This window comes from Nakaseomyces glabratus, chromosome F (assembly GCF_010111755.1).
Source record: "Nakaseomyces glabratus chromosome F, complete sequence".
NCBI lineage: Eukaryota > Fungi > Ascomycota > Saccharomycetes > Saccharomycetales > Saccharomycetaceae > Nakaseomyces > Nakaseomyces glabratus.
Window position 1 is genome coordinate 436107 of NC_088956.1, and position 12640 is coordinate 448746.

The 12640-nt window shown below is 41.0% G+C and overlaps 5 protein-coding genes across 5 annotated transcripts; 3 read left to right on the forward strand and 2 right to left on the reverse strand.

Moving 5' to 3' along the window:
* Nucleotides 1-4962: 4962 nt before the first annotated feature.
* Nucleotides 4963-5235, forward strand: GVI51_F03817 (uncharacterized protein; the record flags this gene model as incomplete). Its single annotated transcript, XM_446153.1, has 1 exon — nt 4963-5235. The coding sequence occupies one exon, from the start codon at nt 4963-4965 to the stop codon at nt 5233-5235; it is 273 nt and encodes a 90-aa protein (XP_446153.1).
* Nucleotides 5236-6442: 1207 nt separating this feature from the next.
* PET9 (ADP/ATP carrier protein PET9) lies at nt 6443-7363 on the forward strand (the record flags this gene model as incomplete). Its single annotated transcript, XM_446154.1, has 1 exon — nt 6443-7363. The coding sequence occupies one exon, from the start codon at nt 6443-6445 to the stop codon at nt 7361-7363; it is 921 nt and encodes a 306-aa protein (XP_446154.1).
* Nucleotides 7364-8073: 710 nt separating this feature from the next.
* Nucleotides 8074-8922, reverse strand: SHE1 (She1p; the record flags this gene model as incomplete). Its single annotated transcript, XM_446155.1, has 1 exon — nt 8074-8922. One exon carries the CDS (start codon nt 8920-8922, stop codon nt 8074-8076), a length of 849 nt encoding a protein of 282 aa, XP_446155.1.
* A 725-nt stretch (nt 8923-9647) lies between these two features.
* Nucleotides 9648-10697, reverse strand: HEK2 (Hek2p; the record flags this gene model as incomplete). Its single annotated transcript, XM_446156.1, has 1 exon — nt 9648-10697. One exon carries the CDS (start codon nt 10695-10697, stop codon nt 9648-9650), a length of 1050 nt encoding a protein of 349 aa, XP_446156.1.
* A 954-nt stretch (nt 10698-11651) lies between these two features.
* Nucleotides 11652-12539, forward strand: RIB1 (GTP cyclohydrolase II; the record flags this gene model as incomplete). The annotated part of the gene is made up of 1 exon (XM_446157.1): nt 11652-12539. One exon carries the CDS (start codon nt 11652-11654, stop codon nt 12537-12539), a length of 888 nt encoding a protein of 295 aa, XP_446157.1.
* Between the last annotated feature and the right edge of the window lie 101 nt (nt 12540-12640).

Here is a 12640-nt window from a genome sequence, read left to right on the forward strand (position 1 = left end):
GTTTCGCTTGTTTCGCCTGTCTCGCTTGTTCTCTCTCTTTATTCTCAGTGGAACCCAAATGCTACTGTGGAAAGATTCTAATCAACTATCTTCCTACTGCTCCAAGAGACTAGAGAGGCATGAAGAGAACTCCAAGATGTGCTTGTACGTGCAATTGTTAAAACCAGTTCTGAACAACTTGATCAATAGATTTTCTACTGCAGTGTATCTTAGCTGTTCTGGCTTCTCTCTCTCTCTCTTTCTCTTTCTCTCTGTGTGTGTGTGTGTGTGTGTGTGTGTGTTAGTGTCGCTCGCAATATCTCTCTCTGTTTAGTATCTAATCTCTAGTTTTTGGGAAGTCTAATGCACAGCTACCTGTCCTTCTGTGAGAGATAACATAGATTTATCCGAAGCAAGGTTTAAAAACCAGAAAAAAAGAAAAGAAATTAGTGTTGTAACAGTCTTCTAATCTTTTTAGCGGGTCAAAACAGAGGACTAGTTCCTTTCCCATTATCTATCGAGCCCCAAGGTAATTGTGTAGCACGAGAACAAATCACAATTGCATTTATTATCTCTCTGTGTTTGTGGGCACTGACTTTTGATGGGTTCTTGCACAGAGACCTGTGTGGGAAATCACTTCTACAATCTTCCCTGCTTGGTGTTCCAGGAATCTTTCCCTGCATTAGCAATCAAAAAAAGAGGGAAAACAAATATGTGCGTGTGCTGCAGTTTCTGTGGTTCGGAAAAATTATATTTTTATAGTTGTTCCCCCTCCCTTCCTCTAATGCTCCAGCTGCGTCTGTGGCAAAAAAAAGTTGCTAATACAATCTTCCTTAGTCGCACTGACTAAAAATCGTAGATTACAAATTTCCACAGAACGAGTGAAGGCTGCTATCACTTAACTGCATATCAGTCCTCGTCCCTTTATTCCAATGATTCCCTGAGATGTGAGAGAAGGACGAAGAGATTGGGAAAAAGAAAAAAAAAGGAAAGATAAAATAAAATAAAATAAAATACAAAATACAAGAAAGAGAGGGAAGTTTTGTTATCTACTGTACGACAGTTTCTTAGTTGGATTCCACTCTCCCTTAAAATATCTTTCTGCAATTGGCATCGTTTCAAGTTACAGATTTTCCTTATTCAATTTCCGTGGGAATATATCAACTGCAGAACTATTAAAGTCAATAAAAGAAAAGAAGATTAGAACGGAAAAACTCAAAATACAGATGAAAAGAAACAGAAAACTTGCTCTGGGGTGCACTACTGTCTGTGCAGAGCAAGGTAATGTTGGGAGAAAGGAGAGGGAAAAATTGAGAAATAAAAAAAAATAAAGGGCATGTGTATGAATGATCACGGACTACAGAAGCTGCTGCAGGGGGTCAATTATTTTATCAAATAGCTAGCTAAGAATATTGCGTAGAGGTCGGATAATTATATAAGCTGACAGCGACTGTTTTGTTTGTTTGTTTTGTTTTGATTCTGTTATTTCCGCTACGATCTTTAGTGAGGACGACTAAAAGAAAGAGCCAAAGGCTACACAGCCTGACTTCCCCTCTCTTTTCCCACTCTGCTGGTGTGTGTGTAAATTGTGCGTAGCAGGACTCCAAAAAAAAATATGTGAAAGACAATGTGAAATACATAATTGGAAAAGAAAAAGAAAAGGGGGGTGGAGTTGAGTTTTGATGTGTTCGTCAATTGAGTTACATGTCCGCACTACTGAAAAGTGACAGAAAATTGAATTGCAGTGTTGGAGTTTCAAGAAGCGTTTTGTGTCTCTTTATTACAGAAGTACGTGTGCTTGAAAGAAAAACTCCACGAAGAAAAGTTCGTACTACGAGCTGGAGACTAGTTTTTATTCATCGTTTTGAATATTCCACCACTAAGTTGGGGGGGGAAGGCGGGAGGAAAGAGAAGGCATAGTGACAAACTTCGTTCAGCGTTTCTTTTGAAAAAGTTACTGAGCTACTTATTGCTAATGCTTCGGACGGGTTCAAATTATCTCCATCGTCAAGTGCATTTATTTCGGGGTACCGGAAGAGAGTTGGAGCTACTAACGCTCAACCAGATTCTTTTTTCGTAACACTGAGTAATTCATATGAAACATATGGTAAATGGTATATCTTAGTCGACTTTACTATTAATGTTTCTTTCCTTTTTTGAAATTCAACTAGCAAGACCTATGACCACACCAGCGTCAAGCTGAAAACTACTGTAAAGAGAAAAAAGGAAAGACTAGCGTAGGAGTAGAACCAATCGTAAAAATAGCTATGACCCGCAAATTTCCTAATCTAGTAATACTGGGAGGTTATACTACTTTCCCGCGGTGTGGATTGACCATACCTGAGTCCTTTCCTGCTCCATTGTGTTTTTTCTGTCTGGATATTTACTGCACACACATCACTAGCCTGTGCCAAAGTAAATAAAAAAACAGTACACCACGTTATAAAGAAAAGATGAATACCACTTCACTACTTGCAATTGTGTGAGATCTCTTGCCATAAATTATTTCAACAAACTCGTTTTAAACTGGGTCATGGAGAAGCCCGTACTGTCCATTTGACGTGCCACAGAAGACACAGTACAAATGCTTAATGTTGAAACTCGCTTCTGTATGCCATATATGGTAAGAGCAGACCAGTCATACACTTCTACGTGGAAAAAACAAAACTTGCTCTCTGCTCACACTGTCATAGGCAAGAGAAAAAAGAAGAATGCTGGTCCATGGTGTTAGCCGTACTACACATTCACTATTGTACATATAACTGTCTCCAACTCAGATACTGTAAGAGGGGAGGCAGTTATAAAAAATTTAGCCTCTTTTCTTCTTTTTTCCTAAAAGAGAATCAGGTGAAGTTGATAAATAAATTGAGGGACCCCCCCCCCCCATGATTAAGGGACCACAGAATAGCTTGTATTTCAATTGTGACACTACTGGTCGAGATGATAAATTTCAGAGGAAGGTAAGCACAAGCACATTTTTCGGGATTAGTCCCTGAATCTCTTTGAGTCTCTCAATTTTCGGTCTCTATTACCATTATTTACGACGTGAAAAATAGTACTACTGGTGTTTCTGTTTTAAAGAGTTCCCTTTTTCTTTGATTACCATCTACGATTTTCGGTGGTTCCCTAAATTTGTAATGGAAAGGACCCTGACTGGTCAAGTTCCACTGAAGATGCGAGCAAAACAGAAATGGTCACTTTCACAGTATAACGTTAGCATGTATGGTGGCAGCTGCATGGGAGATCTTGGGAGGACCCGGTCCACGGAAAAATATTCAAAACAAGACCCCTGTGCTTTACTAGCATCCGCCAACATCTTTGGAACTCTCGCTAAGGTCACTGATATACCGCAGACCGTAAGAATTAAGGGGCATTCTTTTCTTGCTAGTGGTATTGGTATTGATACTAGTACTGGAGCTAATATTGGTTAGTGTATAGGGTGCAAATGCAAGAGAAGTTGGTGTTAACTGCTTCTGTGAAGGGCCGGAAAAACTCACTCTCCTATTATTCCACATTCATTGGGATACGTGATATAACCATCGAAAAGATCGAAAAGATCGAAAAGATCGAAGAGAGAAGACCTGGAAAAGCATTATTGGCTCAAAACTAGTTACTTAATTAGGAATATTAACAAGGTTAGTTTTCCATTCGAACTGTTAATCCCTCTAAAGTTAGTGGCTTTTACCCCCGCTATTTCTTGAAATGAAACTTTTTGGGCGATCATTTCCAAGAGTGCAATTGTCTGAATCACACATGCGATCTTTTCTTATTGTCGAATTTGGTTTTGTATGTTAACCTCTTTTTTGTTCAACGAGATTTACATTTGTGTCTGTACTCAACTCAACGATTGATATGCGATTTCCGTGCCCGGCCCACACTTTGCTGGCGATCACGCTTTGAAAGTCTAATTTGTATTGATGTTGATATGTATTTTTACTTGATGTAGAAAAGCAGGGCGTCTATAGTAGTTTCAGTGGTATTTTCAGTTTCTATTGGCCCCCCTTTTTTTTTTACTTGAATGATTGGGTAAGTACCATACCTTTCTCATTTTTCTTTTTGGATACAACTAAATTCTTCTTTGACATGTTCTTGTCAAGACTTAGAATGGCGTCAACATCTACAGGAACAGGCAAAAAAAAAGGAATGTAGAGCTTGCGATTAGGTAAGATATTTGTAAAAAAAACCAAAAATGAAAGCCCTTTTGCTAATTTTGCTAAGCAAGGCTCAAAGAATAGCCAATAGATTTGTAATTGTTGCAAGGTCAGTTATAGGTACCTCCTTGCAAAATCGACTCCTAATTGTGTAAGTATAGTGCCTCAATGCTGGAACAAACACGGGGTATATAAAATGTACATATCAAAATCGTAGACGGTCGGTTGCTTTTTTACAGGACTAGCTTCGAGATGCACTAGCATTGAATCTAATGGGCGATGGGCGATGGGCTATGGGCGATAGGTGATATACTTTCAAAAATGGGAGTGGGATTGTGATCACTCCATACACACTGGTGATCATATGATTAAATGGCTACGTGTCACCATAAATTTTCCCCTGCTGGATGAGATGGCCTTAGGAGAGTCATTCTGTAGGAAATGGCTGAGTACTTTCATCGTAAGGGGAGTCTCGGGGTGGAGAAAAATTGAAAAAATTCCGATGTTCAAAGGGTTTACCATATAATTGCAGGTAAGGATAGTTTGTTCATATGCATATAAGCCTTGTTCCTCCAAAAATTTATGTAATTTTTGTAAATCTGCGAGGGAAGAGAATAGTCTAGTATACCACAACCACAATACTTATTTATATAAGAAAGGTATTCTAGTACTTGGCCAATATTCCGGCATTTGACGACAGCATATTTTTTTTTGTACATACACCTCCCCACTCCCCCCCCTCCGACTAGCATCTAGCTAAGCTACTTTTTAATTTTGACGAATTCTAATACTTTGCTAAGAAAGCAATTTTTACGATACTGATTCTAAGGACATGTTTCTATTCATTCCATTAGTATGTGGCCTAAACAGCTGGGACAAGCCATACACAAAGGTTCAGACGGCTCCGCTATACTGTCCACACTGTCACAACTACAGTGTGCAGCCTGTTAAGCGTCGTCAATTCTTCAGTGTGTGGTTCATCCCCTTGGTACCGCTCCATGTTGGCAAGCAGCTCCATTGCAACATTTGTAACTGGAGACAGGACTTCCATTCGAAAGAACAACTAGAGAAGGTTATAGCTGAGCAAGGCAATATAAAAGCGTAGTGGAAAGAGATATATAGTAAAAATATAATGCAATATATATTGTGTAATGCTTTAAAAAAAAATGATTGAAAATCACTGTATTGCTCAAGAAGATAAAGACATGAACCCACTGCAATCATAGAAGAGTGTGATACCTACCGTTAGAACAACCAAAACGTTAAAAAACCAATTTTCTGAACTTTTTAAATTCCAGAACAGAACACATACAAGTGCACTCACAACGATAAGAATTATAGGTCACAACCATATCACACTTCACGTACCGTAATTCACTACCGAGAAATCGGATACATGCGAAGAATAGACGCCAATCGCTGTAGGATAATAAGTAATAGCATATCCCAACACGCGGCAATGTTTTACACAGCCTGGCTATAGCGGACTGCTAAACCGATAAACCTCCTTGAACCACCCGTCATCTCCTTTTTCCAAGAGCAAGTCTAACCAGATCCAAAAAGTAAATACTCGACGCTCATTGGCCAACTTTCCGATTCCCGAGAAATCCCGAAAGAAACCCCCAGTCCCGTAAAGCATCCACACACAACAACCCGCACAGATGAAGAGAAGAGAGCTAGCCCTCCCTTCTCAGCTCGTTATTCCGATCCTTCGCATCTTTCCCACAATTTCCACTTGAAATGCGGGGGGGGAGACCAGGAAGGGGGGGTTGGATGGCCATTAGAGGTAACGAGCACAGACCACAGACCACAGCGCACAGAACAGCCCTTTTTGATAAATTCGTCAAAGAGACGAATGAGAAGGCTCGAAATGGTTGGACAGATAGGTAAGGAGTATCGCACAGAAGATAGCGGAGAAAACGGTCCTCGCGAATGAAATAGCTGGCAAAATCAAGTGGGAACCCCCCCAGTGGGAACCCCCCAGTGGGAAACTCGTGAAAGCTTGTGCAAAACTTGTGAAAACTTGTGGAAAACTGAAAAAAAAAACTCAAATTTTTTCTTTGCTCGATCAGTGGAAACCTATAAATACCCTTAAGTCAGTTCTAAATCCGAAAATCCAAGAAAAAAAAACTTCCCTTGCGAGCGTTAAGTCTTAAATAATAGGGCTAAGCTAATTATTACTTCTCTCTCTCTTTAAAGGACAAAACAAACCAGAAAAGACAACACTTTGTCAAGGACTTCTTTTCGAACTTACTTCAAAGAAAAGAAAATAAAAATACTAATATAATATTCCTACACATACATATAACAGAATGTCTGAAACTAAGAAGCCTCAATCCAACTTCGCCATCGATTTCTTGATGGGTGGTGTTTCCGCTGCCGTTGCTAAGACAGCTGCTTCTCCTATCGAGAGAGTCAAGTTGTTGATCCAAAACCAAGATGAAATGATCAAGCAAGGTTCTCTAGACCACCGTTACAAGGGTATTGTCGACTGTTTCCAAAGAACTGCCAGACAAGAAGGTATCATCTCTTTCTGGAGAGGTAACACCGCTAACGTTATCCGTTACTTCCCAACCCAAGCTTTGAACTTCGCCTTCAAGGATCAAATCAAGGCCATGTTCGGTTTCAAGAAGGAAGAAGGTTACGCCAAGTGGTTCGCTGGTAACTTGGCCTCCGGTGGTATTGCTGGTGGTTTGTCCCTAATGTTCGTCTACTCCTTGGATTACGCCAGAACCAGATTGGCTGCCGATGCCAAGTCCTCTAAGAAGGGTGGTGAAAGACAATTCAACGGTTTGGTCGATGTCTACAAGAAGACTATCGCTTCTGATGGTGTCGCCGGTTTGTACAGAGGTTTCTTGCCATCCGTCATCGGTATCGTTGTCTACAGAGGTTTGTACTTCGGTCTATACGACTCCTGTAAGCCATTGCTATTGACTGGTTCTCTAGAAGGTTCTTTCATCGCCTCTTTCTTGTTGGGTTGGGTTGTTACCACTGGTGCTTCCACCGCTTCTTACCCATTGGATACCGTTAGAAGAAGAATGATGATGACCTCCGGTCAAGCCGTTAAGTACAAGGGTGCCATGGACTGTCTACAAAAGATTGTTGCTGCCGAAGGTGTCTCCTCCTTGTTCAAGGGTTGTGGTGCTAACATCTTGAGAGGTGTCGCCGGTGCCGGTGTCATCTCCTTGTATGACCAATTGCAAATGATCCTATTCGGTAAGAAGTTCAAATAATCTTACTAACCTAGCGTCTACCAATAATCAATAAAATTCAACAGCATCCAGGAAAACAACAACAACTAGACAGTTTATGGTCATCTTTAAATTGATGCACCGCAAATGTGTGCTGTTGCTTTTTCTCGTTAATTTTATTCTGATTTTTTTTTCTACTCCAAACGATTTTTTTTAATTATACTTTTGATTTCATATTCCAGAGATTTTTCTTAACAACCAACATCAATTCCCGGAATTGGATCGGGTTTAACTAATAATAGCAACTTACACCTAACTGTTTTATTCATGTGAATATCTCATTTCTTTTCATTTTAATTGTGCTTGCAGTTAATATCATTAATATGCAACCACTGAGACTCAAGGAATTTTTACTCACATAAAACTTCTTAACCATAGGTTACTATTAGGAGCTAATTAAACCGATAAACAAATATTAGTGTTGTTTTTATTCTGAGGACCGGCCCTTAACTTAATGTCATTGAGCGTGCTCCTTGTATTCAAGACACTACTATCCGTTTTTTCATGGGCTTAGTTAGTTTCTTCCGTACATATTTAACCAGAACGTCTGCAAATATATATCACAATTCAGCTTGTACATTCGTTGTTTTGTTCTTATTCATATGTCCTTTTGATATCTAGTTGTATTATTTGAATTTATATTAAAATGATGAATATACGATGTAAAAAATGAGGCAAGTATACACTTTGCATCAATGCTTGCTTGGGAACGTCCTATGTTTATCACCAACTACACTAGAGAGCCCTGTTATGGTTCTGCTCTTTGGTAACTGCTTCCGGTTCTGTTGGTCAAATGCCATCGAGTTGGATCGTGACATAGTAGTCTGCTTATATAACCTCTCGAATACATTACTAGAGCTGTCCGAAATCGATCTCTGCTCGGGTATCTTCGGCGGGGCAGGCGATTTCCTAGGTAATTGGATTGAAATAGATCTTTTTGTGTAGTCCTGCCGTACTGCCTCTTTAACAGCAGGGATTGCTCTGGATGTTGGCGGCAGCAAGTTCCCATAGGTTCGTCTACTGGATTCAACTTTATGAGATGTATCCTTGGCTCGGTTCATGGAATTGAAAGTAGGTCGAAGAAAATTAGGCGTCTTTAATGGAGCAAGCTCAGTTTTCTGCTCAACATTGCTTGCATTTGTAGTGCGCTTCTCAGGCGAACCACCGCTGGAAGACAGATTCGATGACGATCTTAACTTGAGTCTTCTTATCTTTTTGGTAATTTCATTGACCTCTGGAACACGCTTGATCGGGCTGTACTTATATTTCTTCTTGTGCAATGGATCGTTATGTATCGTAAAATCTGGGTCTTTATCTGTTAGGTTCTCAAAATTTAAGTTGTGCACTTTGTTGAATACAAGATTATGTGCTGTGGGAGTAGATTCTGCCGGTCTTTCCTCCTCATTATCAGTATCCTCATGTTTCCTTAGTAGCGGGTTGGTTTCGGATGCTCTCTGGTTTAGTTCATCCAGTATTGAATTACCTAGTCTCTTTGAGATGCCCAACTGTTCGATGATCTCGTTTGAATCATTCTCATTCATGGCACAATGGCTTCTCTTTTGTCAAAGGGGTCCAAGATTTGTCAATGGCTTGACAGTAATGTATTCAAGGATTAGACACAGTGAAATCTGGTTTATATCAATATCTTGCTATTAATTGCATTGTATATATGTAGATATGTAGGGCTCAGTATTACTTTTTCAAAAAATTTCCTTTGATCTGGATCAAATAGCAATAATGATCGGTTCATTAAAAAAAAGATAGTCATCTTGTTGAATATCATGGAACAACACTAATTGAGTGAGATTGGCAATTTATATCAACATTAAATTTGTTTGGACTATAGATATCCCTTATACTATTGAAGAATGGAATGTTTGATCTTTAATTTATGTGAGTGATTTAATAAAATTAGCCTCTTAGTTCAGGTTGCAAACCCAGAGGGCTACCACATCAGTGGATACATGCACAGTTATGATTTTCTTTTTATATGTATATTTACAAAAGTATCTTGACTTTTTTTGGCCTATACCAAAGGCTCAATTGATCATTGGGATTTGTGTAGAGATTAAATTTAGTTTCCAATATTTTATAAACTATTTATTAAAGATACACAATGTAGGTAGAGCCTTCAAATGAATGATCTGCCAGGGATGACATAATATATATAGATGTAGAAAAGATGTGTGTTGTGGAGTAAAGTAAAGTGAGAATAATGCTACAACAAAACAGGCGAGAAATAAAAGCAAAGAAGCAGGACTATACCTCAAGCAGATTCGTTGTTCTCAGACAAGTTTCTCAACCTTTCCTTACGTCTTTCGATTTCGGTTGCCAAGTTTCTTTGCAGCATAGATTCAGCCAAGTTTACAGATCTAGACGAAGAGCCGATAATGGTGAATTTTCTTAATCTACCGTCGTCTTCTTCCATATCGTTTTCATCTTCGTGTTCGTTATCAAGATCGTTTGGTCTTGATTCCATTAGGATCTTGGTCTTTGTAAACTTTCTCAAGTTAGCCAATCTGTTACCTTTCTTACCGGCCAAAGCACCAACATAGGATTCTGGGATCATCACTGTGGCTGTGTATTCCTGAGAGTTAGCAGAGTTTCCTACGCTACCGTTGTTGCTGCTGCTGTTAGTGTTATTTCTTTGCAAGTGAGGGTAGTATTTTCTCTCGAATCTTTTCCTTCCTGTGGATTCACCGTTGTTATTTTCAGCTCTAGCTTTTTCCTCTTCTTCTTCTTCTTTGGCAATGATCTCGCAGATATCTAGTAGCACTTGCTTAATGGCGGAAGGCACACCTTGGATCTCCAGCATTCTCTCTGTGCTGTCAGGCAAGAAGGCACGGGACGCGACCAGCTTGACACCGTGCTTCTCTATCAATGATTTGATCTGGTTACCACCTTTACCTATGATGGAGGACAACTGGGAGTTGAACACGAGCAGTCTCAAGTAGCCTATATTCTGCAATTGCTCGTGCAGGGCCTCCTCAGATGCCTCTGGGTCGGTAGCTTTCAAGTCGTCCAAGGTTGGCACAGGCAACAGGTGGTTCAAAAAGTAGAAATGGTGGTTGTCTGTCTCTTCCTCGTTCTCGCTGGGCTTGTTCAGCAATGTAACGACATCGCCTAGCGCGCTGCACACGTCCTCGACCTCGCCGGAGCAAGTCAGGACACGGTCAGAGCAGCCAGGCACTTTCTCGCTGATGCCGATCTTGACGTTGTTGTTGTTATCACGCACAGACTGGATGGAGTTACCTTGGGTGCCGATAACTTTGGCGGCCTCTTTCAAAGACAGCAGAATTCTGTGGCTCACGGGCATTGTGTTATGGTCTTGAGTTGTTTTTCTTCTTGTTATTAATTGCTTATTATGAAATTCTATTTGCAATTGATATTTATGTATTGTTTATTTCTCTTAACTTGCAGTATTTTATATTTTTTTTCATTCAAGTTTTTTTCCCGAGTTGTGGGAAGTCCCAGAAGGGGCGAAGGGTGGTGGTAGTGTAGGATCTGCTTGCTTCAAGGATACGCATATAAATATTTGTGGTTGTATTTACTAATAAAAATATAGATATACTACATATCAGTATATCTATACATATATGCAATGGTCCCATCACAGGGACACACCTCTTCTAGTAGTTGCCTAGTGCCACTATATAGCTCAATCTTGGTTGTATACACAGTACCGTAATACGTAAATGTAACACGTGTATTTACGTCTCTAGCTATACGTACAGTGATACACACCACATGATCTCCACGTCAAACATTACCTGTATAACTCACTCTATACGAACCATTACACAATTCCATCCTGGACGTATCCAGCGACAGGAGGAAGACCGGGAGCGATGGGAGCGAGACGGGAGCGAGACGGTGGAATTTGATAGTGTTTTTCGGCACCACACAGAGAGATACAGAGACACACAGAGAGATACAGGCAGGCAGGGAGAGGGAGTGACACCCCTTTTAATTTTCGGGCTCGGGATGTCCTCTTCGGATTGGTGAGAGCCATGTCATTCCTTAGAAAGGGGTGTAGTGGTGTAGTGGTGGGTGTTGGCTGGGGGGGGGTGTGGAGAGAGATTGCCGTGGGGCGGGATATACTTAGTAATCCGTTATGTAAATCTGAACCCACAAGGGAAGAAGTGCTAGTATAAATAGTAAACAGCATTCTTTTAACCGTAGTTCTTACTTTACCAAACCAAATACATAAGAACCAAATTAAAAACACAAAAAACCAAGTTCAAATTCAAATTCAAATTCAATACAACAAATGTCCCTTCCAGTTGTGCAGTGCATTGCCAGAGCTAGAATTCCTACCACGCATGGTCCAGATATCTTTCTGCACTTGTACACCAATGACCGCGACAACAAGGAGCATCTTGCCATAGTGTTCGGGGAGGATATACGGTCGCGCACTTTGTTTCGCCAGTACCCTGGCGAAACGCAGCAGGACCGTATGGTGCGCGGTGCCTATGTCGGGAAGCTATACCCGGGGAGAACTGTCGCTGATGTCGACGAGAGGCTTGGGTTCAGGCTGGAGTTTGATGCCGAGGGCAACCTGCTGACCAACAGCGCCACCACCTGGAGCGAGGAGAACGACACGCTGGTGCGTATACACTCAGAGTGCTACACCGGTGAGACTGCGTGGTCCGCCCGTTGCGATTGCGGTGAGCAGTTCGACAGAGCAGGGAAGCTGATCTCCCTGGATGAGGAGCCAGAGACACACATCAAAGGTGGCTGCGGACACGGTGTGATAGTGTACCTGAGACAAGAGGGCCGTGGTATCGGCCTGAGCGAGAAGCTGAAGGCTTACAACTTGCAGGACTTGGGCGCAGACACCGTGCAGGCTAACCTGATGCTGAAACACCCAGCAGATGCGCGCGACTTCGGTATCGGAAGAGCCATCCTGATAGACCTGGGCATCAAGAACGTCAGATTGCTGACCAACAACCCAGACAAAATACAGCAGGTCTCTTACAAGGACCAACTAAGGTGCGTCGAAAGAGTACCCATGATCCCGATCCACTGGACCGACGAAAGTAAAGGTATCGACTCAAAGGAAATCGAAGGATACCTAAGGACTAAGATAGAGAGAATGGGCCACCTGCTACAGAAACCTCTAAACTTGCACACCCCTCAAGAGCAAGAAACAATATGATACAGTAAAGATCTTTACACAGAATAGACAATTTCCAGCATAACTGTTCTTTCGCTAATAAGAGAAGAACGAAGCCATTTTCTTTTTATTTCCTTCTTTTC